This window comes from Nematolebias whitei, chromosome 10 (genome assembly GCF_014905685.2).
Source record: "Nematolebias whitei isolate Nwh7 chromosome 10, NemWhi1, whole genome shotgun sequence".
In the NCBI taxonomy this organism is placed as follows: Eukaryota; Metazoa; Chordata; class Actinopteri; order Cyprinodontiformes; family Rivulidae; genus Nematolebias; species Nematolebias whitei.
This window is the reverse complement of record NC_056507.1, coordinates 13993982-14014120: the sequence shown is the minus strand read 5'-3', so window position 1 is coordinate 14014120 and position 20139 is coordinate 13993982. Positions and strand designations below refer to the sequence as shown.

The following is a 20139-nucleotide window of genomic DNA, read 5'->3' as shown; positions in this document are numbered from 1 at the left end:
ATATATATATATATATATATATATATATATATATATATAAACTCCACAAGTTTCTGTGCCCTCTGATTTTATTTACTCCCAACACTTACGTGATCTTGCTCATATTCTAGTACGTTTGCATAAAGAGTTCGTTGCTCCTGCTCTTCTGCTGTCATTGCTCCTGATGCAGCAAACCTCCTATTAAGACAGACAAACACAAGTTCATTTGTTGATCTGTGCATTTTTAAGCAGACGCACAACAATTGCCAACCTTGACAGTACAACAATTAACTGCAATGAAGAATTAGTCTGTATCCTTTTAATTTAGAAAGTGTAGCAAGTCAACTCCTAAAAAAATACACAAAATAGCAATCAAAACCCTTTACAGTGTTTATGGGACTAAGTTGTACTTCATTACAGCCATTGAACTTAACACACTGATAGTCAGGTGAATTAAAGTATTTGTGCACTTCAAGGTTATGTTGATATACAATTAGGAAAATGTGAAAAAGTTTAACAAGCTTGCCATTTGCAAATTATGAGGATTTATTTACGTCAAATAGAAAACGTTGAGACCCAAAACAATTTACAAAACTGATTAAACTCTTTTAGAGACTTAACAAATGTAGTCTTTAGAGCTGTAGAGAAAACAAACGGACTCAGATTGTAGAAAGTTGTTTTGTGATTTTTGTTGCATTTTGGAGCACAAAGTCCATGTGCATACTGACATCACTGCAAGATTTAGGAGACAATGGAAAAACTAACATGATGAGGCAGAGGATGCCAAAGCAAAGTAACTGATAATTTTTCAGATAACAATTGGACAAGCTTAGAACCAATCAGAGCAAACGGAAAGGGAGGGGCGCTAAAAGGCACACCTTAAATACATTTATGCAGAGATTGAGTATACCTGTTGGCTTCCTCCTGTAGCCTTAGTCTTCTTTCCTCCATCTTCCGTTGGAGCTGGAGTTAACATTAAGGCAAGCTTCAAATCAGATCAGCCTTAAGTGATGGTGCTTGTATATGAGAAAACTTTGGATGTAAACAGTAGGTGTGGACAGATCTTTCTGTAGGATTATTCAAGTATTAAAATGAGCAAAAACACCCTAAATTAATATTATTATTATTATGAATATTTGATTATTCTCACACATTTCACCGCAAATGCAGACTGTGTGTGTTTTTACCTGTTTTGTACAGGTTAATCCCATTGAGCCTCGTGGACTCATTTACAAGAAAAACCTGCTTTATTTAGGAATTCAGCATTTTTTTTTTTTTAATAACCAACTCACAGGTCAAGCAACAAAGTGGAGACTTTCACAGCAAAAAGGACTAGCTGCCCAAAGGATACAGCATCTTGCCTGGCTTTGGCTATGATGAGATTCTCCATCATCTGCCGCTGAAGAGAAAGTGTCTGAATCGGATATAGGGAAAAAACAAACAAAAACAACAAATAAATAAATAAATAATAGATTTTAAATATTCACTCTTGTAAGTTACAGATTATACACACCCTTTACATTTTAAATAGTATTTTTGAATTAAAAAAAAGTCAGAAATGTTAGCATTTCTTTTAAATTTTTGTTGATATTAAAAATGTGATGGGGGGGAGGGGGGGGGGGGGAGAGAAAATAAGACTGGCAACACAACTCCAACAAATCACATACTGCGCAGAAGCCCAAACCAAGCATTGCAAGACATATTTCACGTTTGGGCCTGTGGGTGTTTAAAGTTGTCTGTAAAGAAAGCTGGTATGGTATGGTATTAAGAAAAACAAACAAAAAAACGGCATGAAAAGCCTCAATTGTTCCTTTTTTAAATCCAAAGGTGACCCAAAGTAAGATGCCATCTTCCTATGTGCTGGTTTTCAAACAACCAAGTGAACAAAACGTGCAGTCTCTCAGTCATATTTTCAAAGTTCTTTCTATTTTTGATGCAACTCAGCCATAAGTACATCTTTCCAAAATAAGTTCAGTAGCTGCAAACATATGAAACTTGTCTGTGCCCTCACACACACATTCTATAGAATATTCATATAGTCCAGGATGTGGCTATTAGTATTTTGCTGTATCTTGGTATTAAACCGATTTTACATCTTACACATATTACATAAAACATTTGTTTACCATTTACATTACAGCAAAATAAAGCCTTTTCCCATTTAGTGAGTGTGTCCATTTGTGCACATGACAATCAACACTGAATCATTTTCATATAAATATGAGGCCTCTGTCAAAGTGAAGCATTTGTATGTATAAACAATAGCATTGTACGTTTTATTTGGTCTGTACAAACTGAAAAGAGTGGCACAAAATATATGACGTTGTTCCACCTTTAAACATTTCCAGGAGAAATGTGAGTTAGACATGTGATGCTATCAATAAAATAAAAATAAAAGCCTAAAGCCACAATGAGTCCATCAGATTTAGTCTCAACAAAACAAGCATAGAAAGCAAAAACAACTAAAGTGAGACAAAATTTGTCAATAGTTACATCACAAGCTGCCTTTATCACATTATCAATGTCTCCAAACAACCTGATAACATGACTATTTAGTTACTCATAAACTCATAGAAAGATACTTGAAATGGCTGCCAAAAGCAAATTGTGACGACACAAAAGATAAATATTTAGGTTAGGTAAACCAAAAAAAATCATATAAAAATTAGGAACTGACAGGGAAGGTGTAAAAGCTTAATTTGCATAAAAGTACAGTAATTTAAGCTAAAACTGACACCAAATACAGTAAACTTATTATTAGATGAGATTATGAGATTATTGTTAAGGAATAGCGTATTATTTGAAAATATTCATAAGTGTTTTTATGAGTCTTTTTAAAATGGGAAATAGAGAAGGTTTAAGTTTATTTTACATTAAAATAAAGGCCAGCACTGTAAATAAGAATTTGTTCTTAGTGTTTATGCCTGGTTAAATAAAAGGTGAAAAAAAAAAAAACTTTGGTTGCATCAAACTACGTAACAAACGTAATGTTTATGTATTTTGGTTCACGTGCTTAAAGTGCCAAGGAGAAAAAACCTACCTGCTATTAGCCAACATTAAGGTATAGCTGACCTCACTTTACCTTTACAAACGTCTTTAATTTTCTCCAATAAGGACGGAGCTCCACTTGGTGTCGAAACATTTTGCGTATCTAAATGACAAATGGGCATCAGTTGAAAAAAAAAAAAAAAGTCCTAACGATTAAATATCGAAGATCCAAGACTAATCACCAATAGAACAACAAGTAAATGGAAGAATTACCATTTTCCTTTCTCAAAATGAGAATACTGTTAGACAAAAGAAGAAAAACGGGGACCAAGACGTCTTCTACGAAGCTTGACTCCTAAAGTTAACAAAACTCTTCGGTACACCACCCCCCATCACCTGGGTTTCGTAGAGTTTTAATCACTGACGAAGTAAGCTAGCGTCGTACCGGAAGTGCAACCATTCAAAATAAAAGCACCGGAAGTCCATGTTTTGAACGCGCGTCCAGCCTGATTTTTTTTAGGGGTTTTGTTTTGTTTTATTGATTCTATAACTGTATCTTTTATCCTGATGCATGCTCAATAATCCAAGTAGAAAAATCTAAAAAAGTTAAATCTGGTTCTCTGGACATTAAAAAAAAAAAAAACTTTTTTTTTTTTAATGTCCAGAAGACCAGTTAAACTTTTTTAGATGTATCTTTCATCATTTGTACTGCTTTAATACTATTATTTGTTTTCACTTATTTACATCTTGCATCAGTTTGAGCCACTGTGTGTTTAATATTTATATCTTTATCTCTATTTCCATTTGCAAAACATGGTTTTCATGAAAAATGCTTACATGTTTGAGTAAAAATTGCTTTGACGGCAGCATATTATCTAAGAAAAAAATACAAGTATTTTTCCATAATATTGTTCCTATCAAAGAAATGCAAGTGAGCTTTACAAAAAGTGCATATATAACTCGCATAATATTCTCCATACAACCATCCATTATCTTTACCCGTTTATTCTATTTTGGGTCACGGGGGTCGCTGGTGCCCATGTCCAGCGATCACTGTGCGAGGGGCGGGGTACACCCTGGACGGGTCGCTCCCATAATATTCTATTCAATTCAATTCAGTTTATTTATATAGTGTAACAGAAGTCACCTCAGGGCACTGAAAAGAAACATTCATATGTAATATAACAGGGACTGGGTTTTGTACTTGTTGCTGATGACAATTTTGAAGTTTGAAGTTGGATGGTCCTTTGAGTCATATAATCAGCATCATATCATCATATTTCTGCTATATAACAGTGCTTTTCTAATGCTTCAAAGCCAGAAGAGTCATTGCTGTTTAATACAAGGTAACAAAAGACCTACATGTTGCACATAAGTCTATTATAAAATGCTTTACAAAAGCTTCCCAGAATAATCCTTTCATTGTGATTACATCAATTACTGCTGATTGTAAGTTCGTGATTAGGTGGCATCTAGAAGATGACACCCTAACCCTGATCAGGAGTGTCCATCTTTGGGTTATGGTCTTGTCCTTTCTGCAGTTAATTTCCTCCAGATTCTCTGAATTTAGGTTGTAAAAGATTTAAACTGCCACAAGGGCTGTTCTCACTCTGAAAGGCAATTCAGTGTTTCAAAGTCTGCTTGACCTATCTATCACATCCTTCTGTAGCCAAAAGTATGAAGTCAAGAACTTTCTAATTGTGCGGATTGTGAGTGCTGATACAATGGCACATTATGATAAAACTGTTTTAAAAATAATGGAATCAAAGACATACCAAACAAAACTGACCAACAGTACGAACACAAACAGGGGAAGGAAAACATCACGAATGCTTGTTTTGAGGAGAAACTTATATATATGTGCAAATCTCCCTGTACAAATTATCTCTCAGTGACTACAAAAACACACAAACTGTGTCAAAACCCAGAATAAAAAATCACTCAAACTTCTTTTCTTCGTTTCACACTCCAACTCAACAGGTGGCCTGAAGCGTGAAACCATAAAACAATTAGTTAAATGATGTAGCACATATAAAATAAATAGCACGTAAGTTGGGAGATTGCTGTAGTTTAATATCTATGAATACTGACATCATGTAGAAGCTTTTAAGATGCAGGATTAGTGTAAGAACAGAATGTTTAAAAGGTTCAACCCTTTTTCTTATTGTGTCCGTAAAATCAAGGTGTGAATTAGTGGAAACAGATAAAGTGAAAGTTGAGCTAAAACAGCTAACTCCATGTAATGGGATCAATTACAGGGTCTATATAGAGCATAAGCTAGATCTAGAGAGGGTAATGTTAAAGCTTATTAAAGATGCCTTACAGTGTGTATTGAAACTTTAAGGGTATAGTGAATATACAAGATGCTTCTTTCATTGTAATAATGGTATTTCACACGCGGCCTAATTGTGTGTGAAGCTGGTAAATAAATAGGATGTTGTGATTTTGTGAATCTCAAAGAACATGAAACTTGTAGAAACAAAGAACTGTAAGAGACTGAAAAACGTTCTGTCCAATTGTTTCTTTTATTTTACTGTATAATACAAACACTTCACACCTACCAAAGAAGTCTTCTGGCAGGCCTGACCAGGTGCGAGTCTTGCCAGACGGGCTTCGTAATTTGCTTTCAACTTGAGGTTCAAACGTGAAGCTTCTTCCAACGGCGTCAGCTCTCTGAAGAACCACCACATGAAAAAAGTCAAAAGCCCAAAAACAAAACTAACGCGACATGTGTCAACTAGACAAACTGATCCAAATGAACATTTAGTCATGTCCAAAGTGATAGACAAGGCTAAATACATACATTAAAACTAATTCAAATTATTCTGTGCTCTTTCTCTTTAAAAAAAAGTACTTGGAGTGTTTGTTTTGGTCAAAACTGACATTTCATGTGAAAAAGGTGTTTAAACTCCTCATTTCATAGATGGTTTAAGCAGCTTTGCAGCAGTGTTACCAAAAAGTTTTTAAAAAGGCAACATCAGCAGTTTCTGACTAAAACTAATCTTTACTTTTTGCATGTGTCCTGTGAAGCCATGGTTTGTAATCTCTGGAAGACTTCAGGAGGAAGAAAAGGAGACAGCTCTCCACCACCATCTGACAAAACCCGGCGGTGACCAGTCTTGTTCGGGCAGTCTGCTTTGTGTCGCGCATCATTATGACTATCAGTAGCAAGGACATCAACACCTAATGTGAAACAGAACAACAAGTGATGGTAGCTTTAAAAGACAAAATCTCATGGTGAATAAACAGGGACTTTGTTGTATCAACCAGCTTCAAGTTAGCAGGGACTGATGTGTATTAATAAAGGAGATGCTTCTGGATGAAGGGGATTTAACTCACTACTGTTCGCAGCAGTAGCAGAGGGGAGTACAGTAGTCTGGAGAGGCTCTGATTGGCCAGTTGAACAAGGAGAAGTAGGAAGGTCAGGATGGTCAGAGCGCTTTCCTATGAAAGACTTCGCTCGCTCCAGACACTGCTCAGCTAACCTCAACATTCGCTCCACTTCAACCGCCACCATCTCCTTCTCCTCTGAGGCAACAAAACAAAAACAAAGTCATAAAATCTTGATTAATTTAAAGAAACGGCACCAAAAGTGATTATTCTAATGAAGTCTCTAAAAAGGTTTTACTTGAGATCTAATTTGGTTTCATGTCTAACAATTATCTACTGTTTCAAGCTGATTAGATCATTTAATGATCAAATTGATAAACGACAACAAGCTGTCCACTTTAAGCTCTTCTGGTCCCTGAAGCAAGTCTGGTCTGTTCGTCTGTCTACTACCTGCTAAATACTTAAACCTAAAAAAAAAAGCAATTTTTGTGTTCACGATATAAATAATTTTATATCATTAAGTACACGGTTGTTAAAGACAACAAATTTGTCAATGATGTACAAAAGAAAAAAAAGACTACAAGTTGAGACCTTGATAAAAATGTATTTAAACAGAATCCAATCACCTACAAATTTGTATATTTTAAATATATAAATATAATAATATAAGGTAGTTTGAATTTTAGGTCAGCAACATTCAAAAAATGTTGATATAGAAGCACAAAAACAGAGAAAAGCTGTAAAACAGCTAGAAAATTAAAACAAAAAAGGAAATACATCCCAGATTATGTGAGAAGTTCAGACTCAAATAAGTTCTACCTACAGTATGTTTTGTTTTTTTTTCTTCAGGCTTTTCCCTCATCCCTGTGATGGACTTGCGACCCCACCCCTCCCACAGTGATTGCTGGACATGGGCACCAGTGACCCTCACGACCCAAAAAGGAAGAAGCAGGTAAAGACAATGGATGGATGGATGGCTTTTCCCTCTTCAGAGGTCACCACAGTGAGTCATCCTCCTCCATCTCACTCTGTCCTCTGCATCCTCTGTCCTCACTCCAACTACCTCCATGTCCTCTCTACCTGCATCCATATATCTCCTCTATGTCTTTTTCCTGGCAGCTGCATTTCTAACATCCTTCTACCAGTATACCCACTGCCCCTCCTCTGGACATGTCCAATCCATCTCATTCTGGTCTCTCTAACTTTATCTCTCAGTTGTTCAACTTGTGCTGTACCTCTGATCTAATTTCTAATCTTATCCATCCTTGTCACTCCTAAGGAGAAACTCAACATCTTTAATTCTGCTACTTCCAGTTCTTTCTCTTGTCTTTTTGTCAATGTCTCTGTCTCCAAACCACTGTCTCACCACTGTCTTGTAAACTTTTCCTTTGACCTTTGCTGCCACCATTTTGTCACAAAACACTCCTGAAATTTTTCTCCATCTACTCCATCCTGGACTCGCTTTTTTCTTTTACCTCTTTACCACACTCCCCATTTTCAGTGGACTCCAAGTACTTGAAGTCCTGCACCTTTGTGACCTCTGCTCCTTGTAGCCTCACTGTTCCGCCTGCCTCCGTCTCATTCACGCGCATGTTCTCAGTCTTACTACGGCTGACTTTCTTTTCTCTTCGTTCAAGTGCATACCTCCACCTCTCTACAGGGCACACATGTGCCTAAATTATTGACTTATTTCATTTAATTTAAAAAAAAGGTCAAGGCAAAGGACAAACACAAGAACAACATGGACATTTGTCTTTATTTACACTTTTTAAATGTTTGACTGAAAGAGTAAAATAACTACCAGTAATTACATTTATGCTTGCTTGGTTTTTTATTTTTTTTTACTTGACTGGTACATCCACTGGGCAGTACTGTGTAATTGGCAATTTTGTACAGAAATACATAAAAGGGAAACCAGCCAAAAGACTACATATTTTATTGAGGTAGGTTAAACTATTTTACAATTCAAATTACAATGTTGTTTATATTTTTAAAATACAGCTAAAGACAAATCTTACTTTGAGAACTTGCTTCCTCTAAAAGTGTATGTGATATGTAGTTGATGGTCCGCATGTATTCATAGTAAGCTTCCTGCAGAGAGACAACAAACAAGTCAAATAAATAGCAGGATAAACAATAACTAATGCGTTACAAACACAGAGTTATACACGTCATTATAAAAACTGCTGGGGTTTTCATGTAAAAAAATATGTTGGAATGCCAAACAGGAGTGGCAATGGATATTTTCTCATTAAAACAGCCTAGGTGAATCAAATCGGTTTAGTGTTGTAAAGGTTTCTAGAAAGAAGCAAAATGTTTAAGAATTAAAAAAAACATACAAAATGTATTGAATAACCAAGTTGGCACAAGCTTATGTGAAGACACAATTAAGACTATTTCAGTATAATCCAGTTTAGTGGAGGCAGGGTGGAGTGGATGGAGACCAGTGTCAGGGGTGGTTTGTGACACCAAAATCCTTTCTAAAAGGAAAGTGAAGATTTATATTATGAATGCCTGGTGATTATTGGGATACCTGCTGTGATGTGCAGTTAGGAAATGGTGGCACTAAGAAAAAGACAGGAAGCTGAGAAAAACTCGGACTGAGCAGTTTGTTTAAAGTTAAAAAAGCAAGGCTGGGATGATTTGGATAGTGGATCCACTGGACAATGGCCATATGGAGCAGCCAGGGAGAAGACAATGACTACAGAGAATGTTCATGAATAAGAGGGTGAGGAACTAGATGGTTCACGGTAGAAGCCATTGAGGAAGAAGAGGTGAGCCCATCAAATTAAATGTAAGCGATATCACAGCGTTATAATAATAATAATAATAATAACAAACTTGTTAGCGTCGCTTAAAATGTTTTAATTAGTTGTCTGAAACAGTCTTAAGTACCATAACAGATATAAAATATATAAGCTGACGATATTTGTTGTCCTGTTTCCCAGCAGCTGCGTTAACCTCCGCCCCCTTCCGTCTGTTTACATCACCACACCTTCGTTTTCTTTCGGGTTAAAATAAAAACGATTATCGTCACTATCCTGTTATGAAGCTCTCTACCTTGGGTTTGTTTTCCCCGTCCAGCTGTATCGCCACTTTGGCCATTTTCATGGCATTTTGAAGAGGTTTTATACCACCGTCAGTGGCAGCCATTGTAAATCCGTTGTTTTTTTTCTTCTTCGCGTCTTTTTTTTTTGTTGTTGTTGCGCTCAGGCAGGTCCACACCGCCCCCTGCTGTTCACACAGTTGTACTACAGCAACAAAGAGGTCAGCACCTGACCAGTCTGTCTGTTTCAGGTGTTTCCCCGCTTCATCGTCCCAGAATTTCAATGAGTCAGTGACAGATTTCTGCTGACACTGATGACGAATTGTTGAGTTTATCCAGTTTAGTTTAGTTCTGGTGAGTTGCAGAAAAGCACTGAAACATGCTGAACAGTCTGTGTCTCAAAGAACAAGGTTGGGAAACATTTTAATGTTAATATTCTTCATTTTAGAAAAGTTGATAATATAGACATTACAATAGTCATGCTTTGCATGTGATCTAGAACACAAATAGTATCTCAACAATTAAGAAAAACCTGACAACATTAATAAGAAATAGATAAAAATAATAATTCTAAATGCACACCCAAAAGCAAACAGTTCTGTCTTCTTGATGATGAGCCACTCGATCCTTGTGACTCATTTTCCCCCTTTCATGCAAATATGTGCGACAATGACAGTAAAAATGTTTGTCAAGATCTAATCTCAATTGTTTTAGTTACATGCACTAACAAGACAGTAACTAACTGTTTAAAAGGCTTTCCTGTGTTCGACTGCAGCATCCTAAACTTTCCACTGAGAATCAGCTGGTATGGATTTTAATAAACCTGTCAGAAAGTGTCACACTAAGTTTTCTGTATGATGAAGGTGAACTCAACTAATTAAGGACATATAAAGTTAAAGCATCATGCTTCCCTAATTATCTGTGGCTAATCACTTAAAGTGATCTTGCGCATATATGGAGAAACAGCATCTGTGCTTACAAAGTGCTTATTGCAAAGCATGAAATCAAACATAAAAAGGTTATATTTACTAATTGAAAAGGTGTAGTTTGAAGATGTTTATTCCAGTAGGTTTCCTGTCATGTGGGTTAGGGTTATGTGGGTCCACACTCAATGTAAACAATTAAAGCACTCAACTGAACCTTGCTGAAAACAATGTGGAAGTTTGAGTCATGTGGCTAACCTACATTAGGCTGTGTAGGAAAATAAATGTGTCTGAATTGGACAAATGTGAAATTTCATAGAAGATGATTAGGTGGACATAGTGTGAATCGGCTGCTAAACACAAAAGAGAAAGATGGCGTAAGATAACTAGCAAGAATTAATATCGGGGATCAAGCATGGAAGCTCTATGCTTCATCCTAAATCAAGTGGCGCTTTATAAGAGCTTCATAAAGAGCTTGGTGATCAAACACACACTGCTTCTGCAAAATTTTTGGTAGTCCAAGACGTTTACAGTTTGACCTTTCAGTTACTTCGGCTCTTGGCGTTGGCATCCAGTCACAGAGGTTGCTTACAAGTTTTATAATTCAAGAAGCAATAACCATATGAGAAAGATATTGTGTGCATCATGTTTATTACTTCATGAATTATTTGCAATGAGTGCCTCTTTATGTTATGAGTTCTGACTTCTTAAAATCAGGCATTCTGTAAAATTTGGTCCATTATTTTGAGGACAAGAAGAAGGTAGCTTGGTGGTCAGTGCCGTGGTTGCGTGTTTGAGTTCAGGTTGCCAAATTATTCATGTGAGTTCACTCGCTGGCAACCCCTGAAGAAGGGAGCAGCCGAAAAAAATGTTTTACCTTTGAATATTTTAATGATGTATATGGTTCATTACTTTACATAGTTTTCTATTATATTTTATAACTTGTTTATTTAATTGGTTATTATTATTATTATTATTATTATTATGTTGGTCGGCAGGTGGCGCTCTCTAGTTTTTCCTTCCATTGTTTTTTTCCGGTAGCACTTCCGGGTTCTAATGTTTACAAACTGCTAGCAGATTTTGAACCAGTTTTGTTGTTCTGTCTAATGAAAATTTTCTCTTTTTTGCTACAAAGACAACATTTTCTCCAGCTGTTATTATCTGTGCAGATTCACGGTAGGCTCTGCTCGACGATAATATTATTTGTATCTTGCGTTATTTTTACCCAAACGCGGTGTACTAGCTATAGCTAACGAGGCTAACCAGCTAGCGTCTGTTTTTGTAATTAAGACACCAGTAAAGAGAATTAAGTTGCGATGCAAAATGTCTCAGGCGGTTGTTTGTGTTTGTCATATGTGAATGCAGCTCGGATTTTTAATTGTATATCTACTTTTTAAGCATATAATTGTTTAATGTCAGTGAATGAGTTTCCAAACAGTGCTTAGCAAAAAGGACGATACATTTGCATAAGATAATTAGTTCATCAACCTGTCCTGTCGCAAAACTCAATAACTTTGCCCATATATTTTTTTATTTTGCGCAAATGATAAATGTTGAATCTTCAGGTAGAAAAAAAAATTTTTTTTTCAATAGTTATTTTTAGGATTTTTTTTTTTGATGCAATCAAACTAGGAAAAATACCAATTTGATTATAAGTTTAAAAACAACTGAAAAGTGTGAAGAAGCAGCTACTGTTTAAAGGGGATTTTTAAAGACCTTTGGAAAGCATGAAAAATACATTGCTCACGATAATAAAAATAAAAAAAATCAGGGTAGTTCACGTCTTTTTTAACAGTCCTGAAATTTCACTAATTTCAATATAATTCTGAGAAATTTTTAAATAAAATTTCAATTGATAATTAAAATGGCATTATTTTATAAACTGAATGTTACCAATAAATTTAACTTAAAACTAGTCTTGAGTTCTTGATCTTTGTTACCTCCAAACAATATTTTTGTTTTGATGCAATTTTAAGAAATTTCCTAATTTCTTTTTGTTACACAAACTTGCTGTTCTCCTCAGTGGTCAACTCTTGTGAAAAGCACATGATAACCTAAATTATTACCAGGGATAAAAAAAAAAAAGCAATATATTTTACAAGCTTAAGTTAAAGTATATGACATACATATCCTACAAATACAAGAAGTGGGAGAAAACATCTTAATATTTAAGAAATTTGGTATAATACTCGAGCAGCATGGTGGCGCAACTGGTAGAGTTGCTGCCTCTCAGCGAGCAGGTCCCTGGTTCAAACCCCGGTCCAGGGGCCTTTCTGGGTGGAGTTTGCATGTTCTCTCCGTGCATGCGTGGGTTTTCTCCAGGTACTCGGGTTTCCTCCCATAGACCAAAAACATGCATGTTAGGCTGATTGGTAACTCTAAATTGTCCCTAGGTGTGAGTGAGAGAGTGAATGGTTGTTTGTCCCATTTGTCTCTATGTGGCCCTGTGATGGACTTGCGACCCATCCAGGGTGTACCCCGCCCCTCGCACAGTGTCTGCCCCTCGGACATGGGCACCAGCAACCCCCGTGACCCAAAATGGAACAAGCGGGTAAAGATAATGGATGGATGGATGGATGGTGTAATACTCTTAATTTTACCCATTTTGTCACATATCTGGCATTTTTTCTTTTGAATTTTACTCAGGCGGAGTGAGACAGGAAGTGACATCAAAGGGGAACTCTTAAAAAAAAAAAGAACTCTTTGGAAGTCTTTGTTTATTGAAACATTAATATTTGAACTCTGACTCTTCTTCATCGTTTTCTGATAGTGACTCATAATAACATGATGAAACATTAAATTACTCTCTACTGTCTGTGTTAGCTTTTTTAGCAATGCTGTGTTTACATGCAGGAGTTCCCCTTTGAAATTTCTTATTTTTAAATTTCTGTTACCGCGCATGCAAATATCTCAATTATTCACCTTAGCGGCATGAAGTATTTATTATTTTTAACATGTTATTAATGTTATCTTATCAAAAATGCATTCATATTTATAACATAACTTTGATGCCACTGGCACTTTAAATTGCGCTCAGTAAAACTTTCAGAAAACTGTTCAATCAATGTCCTGTGACTTATGTTGCTGTTTTTTTTTAATGTGGTGCAGGCAGCAGAACACTATTTACACGATCAACTTCTGGTGGTTCAACAACACAAACAAACAATGAAGAAGAAAGTCAGACGTCTTAGGACTTCAGAGCGCATGCAACAAACTGGCAAGGTACAAACGGCAGCAGATGTAAGTGAAGATAAAATGCCATTTAGCAGCAGTGGAAAACTGTGGAAGACTGTTACCCCGACTGCTGGCAGCATTTGTCCTGACAGTTCAGAAACAGAGAAAACAGCTGACTTGGACTTCAGCTTGAACAAAGCAGACGACGCACAGAAACATCCCGAGAGCAAGTCCAGATCTTCAGGTGAGAGGCTGAGAATGAACTCGTGTTCAAGCACGAACTTCATAGCTTGAAATTAAATAGGTCTTCTTTGGTGAAATTACATTACTATATGTATTTGAATATGATATTTATTTTGCATAATTTCAGCTCTTGTTTCCTTTTCGTTTTTAATACCATCTGATATAGTGAAAAAATTAAAAAAGTATTTTTTAGTAAATTTTTCAAACATACATCAAACTATTATATGTAGACCAAGTTAACACTAAATAAAAGCATTTGTTTTGTTAACAGTATTTGAGATACCCGTGAGATTGCACTAAAATCTGTAAACTTTCATTCTGTTCCGGCTCCTCACAGGCCGTCTGTCAGCTGCCGTCTGTCGGCTTTGCCACGGAAAGTTCTCCCCGCGCAGCCTGCGGCACGCATTTAACAAGTGGTCTCAGGATTCTCTGGAAATTGTTGACGATTCAGATGCTGCAACCCAGTCTCCACTTTTGTTTCATACTGACTTCCAGCGGTTGGTTGGGGTCCAACTAAACCGTGACCCCCGACTTTCAGAGTTTATCTGCAAAAAATGTTTCACAAAGTTCTACAAGTGCCACAGCATCCTGATCAGGTTTCTGCAGAGGGTCAACCTGCCGCCTGTCGGAAAGGAGAACCTACAAAGTCGGTGAGTTGTGGAAAACCCCTGAGTGTCTTTAGAAGTCTCTTTCTAACTGAAGAAAGTGCAAAACCACAAGTCATTTTTTTCTCCCCTTTTTCAGGAAGAATGCAAAGAGTCCAAATTCCTCAATAAACCATAGTTTGAGAGGTAAATAAAATGGGACAGCCTTACAGAAATAACCTGCTTGTGTGTAGTCTTCTAACTACTGGTAGTTTATTTTATTTTAGCAACGTCAAATTTTTCATCAGACCCCAAGTGCCTCCAAAGCCTGGTGAACTGGGCACACCATCATGGAGAGGCTTGCCATTCCTGTCCTGACCTGAAGGAGGTGCTGGAGGGCCAGTGTTGGGGCTCCATGAAGGCTGTGTGGGGCTGTGTCGATGGTCACAGATACATCATGGATGCTCAGTGCACCACTGCTTCCTACTCAGATAACACAGTGAATTCTAGCAGCGGAGCGTTAAGAAGGGGGAATGGTGACGGAGTAATGTCAGAGGAGGAGGGACGGGAACAAGAAGATGAAGAGGATGAGGAGGAAGTGCCTGGTGGCAATGAAAGAACATCAGTGGGAAGTTTAAGCACTCTGGCTCAGCAAAGTCTACCCTCAGATGCAGTAAAGATACAGAACTTGGCACAGGATGAGTGGACCGGCAGCAGTGAAGGTAAAACTATTTACTACAGAAATATAAAATCAGATACAGCAAATATCACTTTCAGGCTGGCACAGTAACACAAAGTTGATCTGCTTCAACTAAACATCTGGTTAGGTGGACAGGCTGTGTAATGTGAACACAGACACAAGACCACATTTGATAAGACAGCTCATGTTGCATGATAGCCTTCCTGCTTCCAGTGTTTTTTTTTTGTTTGCTTTTTTTACTTGCAACCTAATTTTTCTGAGCCCTTCTCTGATAACTGAAGGCTTCTTTTGTGTTGCCTTTGGATCGATGACGATAACGACGTTCATGTAGCTTCACGAGTATAAATTCATTTAATTTTATTTTAATTTGTTTGGTAAATGCATGTTTTCACTGGTTATAGAAATGTCCAGTTGAGTTACCTTAAATAACGCATTTGTAACTTTTTGTTGCAGTTTAAAAAAAACAACAATGAAATGTTCATGACTTCTGCATTTTACTAGAAAAGAAATTCAGGCGTAAACGTTCACTAAAGTTGTTCACGTCAGGTCTGATTTCCTTATTCTTTGAGTTTTGAGGATGTTTAGATTGATGCACAATTTAAACTACTTAAAGCAGACGAGGGCAAAATACATCCTGAGCTCCTTAAACTGTTTCCATCTACCTCTCTTCTAGCATTTTATTAAAAAATCTTAAAGCAACTAAAACTTGGACCACCAGTACTTTTTGATGTCCACATGTAAAAGTCTTTGGACTAAAAAAGCTTAAAGTTGCATTTGCTTTTATTTTTGTGGTTATGCAGACAAATTAAGGTTATGTGACACTATAAATGTTACATAACAGCTCTAAATGGTCCATATTTTAACTGTTAATCACCAATAGCTTTTTATAACCAAGTTTGTTTGGCCCTTTGGAATTAAATGTTGCCCAGCTCTCATAAATACAACAGACACCAAAATGTTTCCTCCGTAAAAGTTGAGGCAAATGTAATTCACATTTTTGAGTCCTACCAGTTTGATTTTGCTTGTGATGAGTGGCTGTGGTTTCTCGATCTGTCCCAGATCTTCCAGGCCACGAGGAGCTGATGTCTCCAAGTGCAGCACCGTTGCAGGACCGGACTGCAGACAGTGATCTATCCGACAGGTTAGTCTCTCCGTTCATGCTTCCTGCTGCTGGAAATACTCTGATTCTTTAAGGAAAACTAATTATACCATATTAAAGTGAAAGTTGTGTATTCAAAATGAGCACATGTGACATTATAGATGTATTATAGAGTAAGACTCATGCACAGCTAATTTGTTTGTGGGTTTCTTGCTCAAATAATCAAATTATTGGTTCTTAAATACAGATATTTTAGTTCAAAGTGATGCAGTGTTTCAAGTTGTTTCTCAAAATAATTTAAATGACTGCATTTCATAAATACAGAATAAGTTTAATAAAGAAAAACAATAAATCCTGAAGTACCGGTTTCTGGAATAAAATTAACATTTTAAATAGAAAAACAAATAGTTCAACATAATACTGGCTTAAGCAAACAATTAAACTGGGTATTATTTTAAAATGAATTACTTTTATTACTGCACACAACAAAACAAACAAACAAAAAAATCCAGATAGTTATGCCACTTATGTATTTTGTTAAAAATCCTAATTTAGACAAGTATTTTTACTGACAGCTTATAAAGAAACTAAACTGTAACCATCAGTTAAAAACAGTCTAGTACCTCATTGTTTGTATTTTCTTCAGATTTTGTTTCTTGTCATAAAAAAAACTAAATTTACCTTACCATTTGCTACGTCAACACTTACTGTCACATGTTTAATGTGACACTAATTAAGAACCTCACAGCAGATACATTAACGTCACCTGGGTGTGTTCAGGGGGATCTCTGAGGACGAGTTTGAGGAGATTAGAGGAGGAGGAGACGAGCTGGATGAAGAGTTTGAGCCGTACTCTGACAAGAGGTGGGTAGAAAAGCTTCATGTGGGCTGTACTGATTGGCAACTAACAGCTAAATAATTATAATAATCTATTTTTATCAGCAAGACAAAAGGTGACGACAGAAAATGAGATTTTTGTCACAAATCGTTCACACTTGGCAACATAAAACAACCTTATTTAGTTTAAGATTCGTTAAACACTATTAATGACTGAACTGACAAATTTGTAAGTAGTAAAACTAAATTTGTGATTCCTGAATAGCAGTGAACTTTCGTGGAACCAAAGCTCTCCAGCCTTGCTGAAGAGTTTATTTTTTTGCCATTGATGGCTCTTAGACCATTTGAACTAACTGCACCTTCTCTCCTTCTCCCAGAGCTCGCAGGCTGAATGTCGTCAGCAAAAGAAGGCAAAGCCCAAAAACCCCCGAGGAGCCCAGAGCCCGAAAGAAACCTGGACCCAAACCAGGCTGGAAGAACAAGTTCAAACCCAAAGGGTGTGTCTTGAGTCTTGCAGGGTTTTGCAGCAATTCTGTATTAAAAAAAAAAAAATCCATATTTTTATTTAGTTAGCTTAGACTAACAACTTGTTCCCTTTTTTTTTTATTTTTTTTTTTTAGAGAGGAACTTCCCAACATTTACAAGTGTCCTTATCAGGGCTGCACAGCTGTCTACAGAGCTCCTGATGGTCTGAAGGTCAGTGTCGTAGAAAAACAGATTCACAAACAATCAGGTGCAGTTTGGAATTTATTCACTCTGTTTGAATGAAATCAACAGAAAATGGCAGGAGCTTTCGTTGTCATGTGGCATTTTTGTTTTTTAACGTTGACATTTTAATGTGTACACGATTGAGATGTCACACAGGTGTTCGATTTTCTTCTTGTGGTGTGGATTTTTTAGAAACACATCAAGGAGCATCACGAGGACATGCGGGAACGGCCCTGTCCCCATCCTGGCTGCAACAAGGTTTTCATGATCGATCGCTACCTGCAGCGACACGTCAAGCTCATCCACACAGGTGAGGTTTGTGTAAGATGAGGATCGCAGTTCCTTTTCTGTCTCTTGTTGGTGTATTTTACTGAGCTTCACCTCAGTGGTCTTTGATATGAGTTAATTTTATTGTTAATATTGTAAAATGTAGGCATCGTTGTTAATTTTCTCTTCTGTTTTCTAGAGGAAAGGAACTACATTTGTGACCAGTGTGGTCAAACATTCAAACAGAGGAAACATCTGTCAGTTCACCAGATGAGGCATTCAGGAGCCAAACCACTCCAGTAAGTCTTGATAATGTCACTTTAATATATCTGTAATTCACAAGCTTCACAGACCTGCAACCTACAGTTTAACTATTTTTTAAATGACCAAAATCAAATATTTGTCACGGTTTTAAATAACCTGGATGTTTTCCCTGAAAGTGAATTTTACTTAAGAAAATTTTGATTTGCACAGAAATGACAAGCCATTCTAAACATTTTTTTTATTAGCAGCTGGCGTGGTTTATATTTTAGAAATCAGATTATTATTTTTACTTTTTTAGATGCGAGGTGTGTGGATTCCAGTGTCGCCAGAGAGCGTCACTAAAGTACCACATGACCAAACACAAGGCTGAGGCAGATCTGGAGTTTGAGTGTCTGATGTGCAGGAAGCGTTTCGAGAAAGCCCACAACCTGAATGTCCACATGTCCATGGTGCACCCGCTGACTCAAGCAGAGGCTCAGAGGGGGGGCAGCCAGCAGCAGCAGCAGTACACTGACCTGCAGACTATCAGTCTGACCGGAGAAGTGGTCCAGCAAGACCAGGACAGGTGACAACAAGGGGTCCAGGTCTGCTGAATGGTATTGAGGTTTGGGGGCTGGGACGTTTCTGGACGTGATGTTTGATACAAACCAACACGTTTTATTTTAACTGACCAGTTCTTAAAAGTTGTAACAAGTTGTGTTCTGTCCTGAGTTACCTTTTTGTTGCCTGAATTCATTTTAGCCTTTAAAAAACAAACACTCATTCCTTCTTGTGTACTTCAGGTCCAGGAGATTTTAAACTGATGTTTTTCTGTGAGTGAAACTTGAAATTTTCAGTTTTTCTGGCAAAACAAACATTTGCTGAGCAGAAATAGCGTAAGGAGCATTTAGCTCCTAATTTTAATCCTCTTTTTTTCTGTCTCCAGAAACTCAAAACAGAAGCAAAATCAGAACATTTGTACACGTTTGAAGCAGTGCAGGAGATGTAACAGGTTGGTTTGCACATTTTCAAAACCTGTTTACAGTGAACAGTTTAACATCACATGAATTAGTGCGGTCAGTGACTTTACAGGGATAATTACAGAATGTAGGCTGAAAAATAACAAATATAACCTGTAACAGTTTTAACGGTTAAAATCTGAAGAACTTCATCCTGAATCACCAACAGTTACTTGCCTTGTTATAAACACAATTTTAAGATAAGTTTGTACTTTTATAACATTAATGTACTGTAGCTCAGAGGCACAACAGGTCTCTAATTAAACAACACAAAAAACATAAACAGAATGAAATCAATAACCATAAAATACCATCTAACATGGCGTCAGGTCCTCTGGACGGAGTCTTTGCTGAAACGTTTCGTCTTTTATCCTAAAGACTCCTTCAGTCTTTAAAACACTGTTTTCTATGGAAATTAAACATCTGTGAGGACAAACTGGATCAAGATTTTTGCTTCTTATCAGCCATCAGAAAGTGAACTAAAATGTTTTATTGTTGCTACAAAAAAATAACTTTACAAATTTTCATATCTAGCTGCACCGACAAACTAATCAAATAGGTAAAAAATATGCTTAATAACTTTATAGTTCAGTTTTTCAAATAAAAATGTGTGATTCCAAATTTAGACAAAACATTTGATACATCGTTTCCTTATTAAAATTTATTTTAAAGGTTTGAACCGCTGGCCAGATAAAATAAAAAACTCACAAAGCATTTCACTGTTCTGTAATGTTTTAAACACTTTGTTTGAATGTTTGCTGAGCTGTCAGGGACATTGTACTTTAGTGTATATAAAGTTTAAATAAATAAAATCTTGTTGCCTCACATGCACGTTAAAGCACTTCTACATGTGCTACAGGATCTTCAAGATGATGCAGTAAAGTTTTATGTAATCATGTTTTATTAAGTTATTTCTCTGTATTGTAGCAATGAAAGCGCTTTCATGTACACGTGTAAAAAGTGTGTATTCTGTAAAAACGTACATTTAAATAAAATGTA

General features: G+C 36.7%; 2 protein-coding genes across 3 annotated transcripts in view; one reads left to right on the top strand and one right to left on the bottom strand.

Moving 5' to 3' along the window:
- Window positions 1-9482, bottom strand: part of vps9d1 (VPS9 domain containing 1) — a 24144-nt gene extending 14662 nt beyond the window's left edge. For both annotated transcript variants that reach the window (XM_037682677.1, XM_037682676.1), the window contains exons 1-8: window positions 9358-9482; window positions 8316-8388; window positions 6307-6495; window positions 5976-6150; window positions 5529-5640; window positions 1331-1393; window positions 890-942; window positions 90-177 (exon numbers count right to left, since the gene is read on the bottom strand). In XM_037682677.1, coding sequence (XP_037538605.1) covers window positions 90-177; window positions 890-942; window positions 1331-1393; window positions 5529-5640; window positions 5976-6150; window positions 6307-6495; window positions 8316-8388; window positions 9358-9450 — 846 coding nt within the window. In that variant the 5' untranslated portion in view covers window positions 9451-9482. The remainder of the gene's footprint in view (window positions 1-89; window positions 178-889; window positions 943-1330; window positions 1394-5528; window positions 5641-5975; window positions 6151-6306; window positions 6496-8315; window positions 8389-9357) is intronic.
- A 1922-nt stretch (window positions 9483-11404) lies between these two features.
- On the top strand, window positions 11405-18789 carry znf276 (zinc finger protein 276). Its single transcript, XM_037682675.1, has 12 exons — window positions 11405-11442; window positions 13375-13684; window positions 14021-14333; window positions 14428-14474; window positions 14555-14989; window positions 16027-16108; window positions 16847-16930; window positions 17281-17400; window positions 17524-17599; window positions 17804-17921; window positions 18078-18177; window positions 18441-18789. The coding sequence occupies exons 2-12, from the start codon at window positions 13432-13434 to the stop codon at window positions 18709-18711; spliced, it is 1899 nt and encodes a 632-aa protein (XP_037538603.1). The 5' UTR covers window positions 11405-11442; window positions 13375-13431; the 3' UTR covers window positions 18712-18789.
- The last annotated feature ends 1350 nt before the right edge of the window (window positions 18790-20139 follow it).

What these genes read in the sequence shown, in the direction of transcription:
- znf276 (XM_037682675.1), top strand. Translation starts at nt 13,432, where the DNA reads ATGAAGAAGAAAGTCAGACGTCTTAGGACTTCAGAGCGCATGCAACAA. An exon ending in GACAGTGATCTATCCGACAG is followed by an intron (nt 16,109 to 16,846) that starts GTTAGTCTCTCC and finishes GGGTGTGTTCAG; the next exon opens with GGGGATCTCTGAGGACGAGT. An exon ending in CGTCAAGCTCATCCACACAG is followed by an intron (nt 17,922 to 18,077) that starts GTGAGGTTTGTG and finishes TCTGTTTTCTAG; the next exon opens with AGGAAAGGAACTACATTTGT.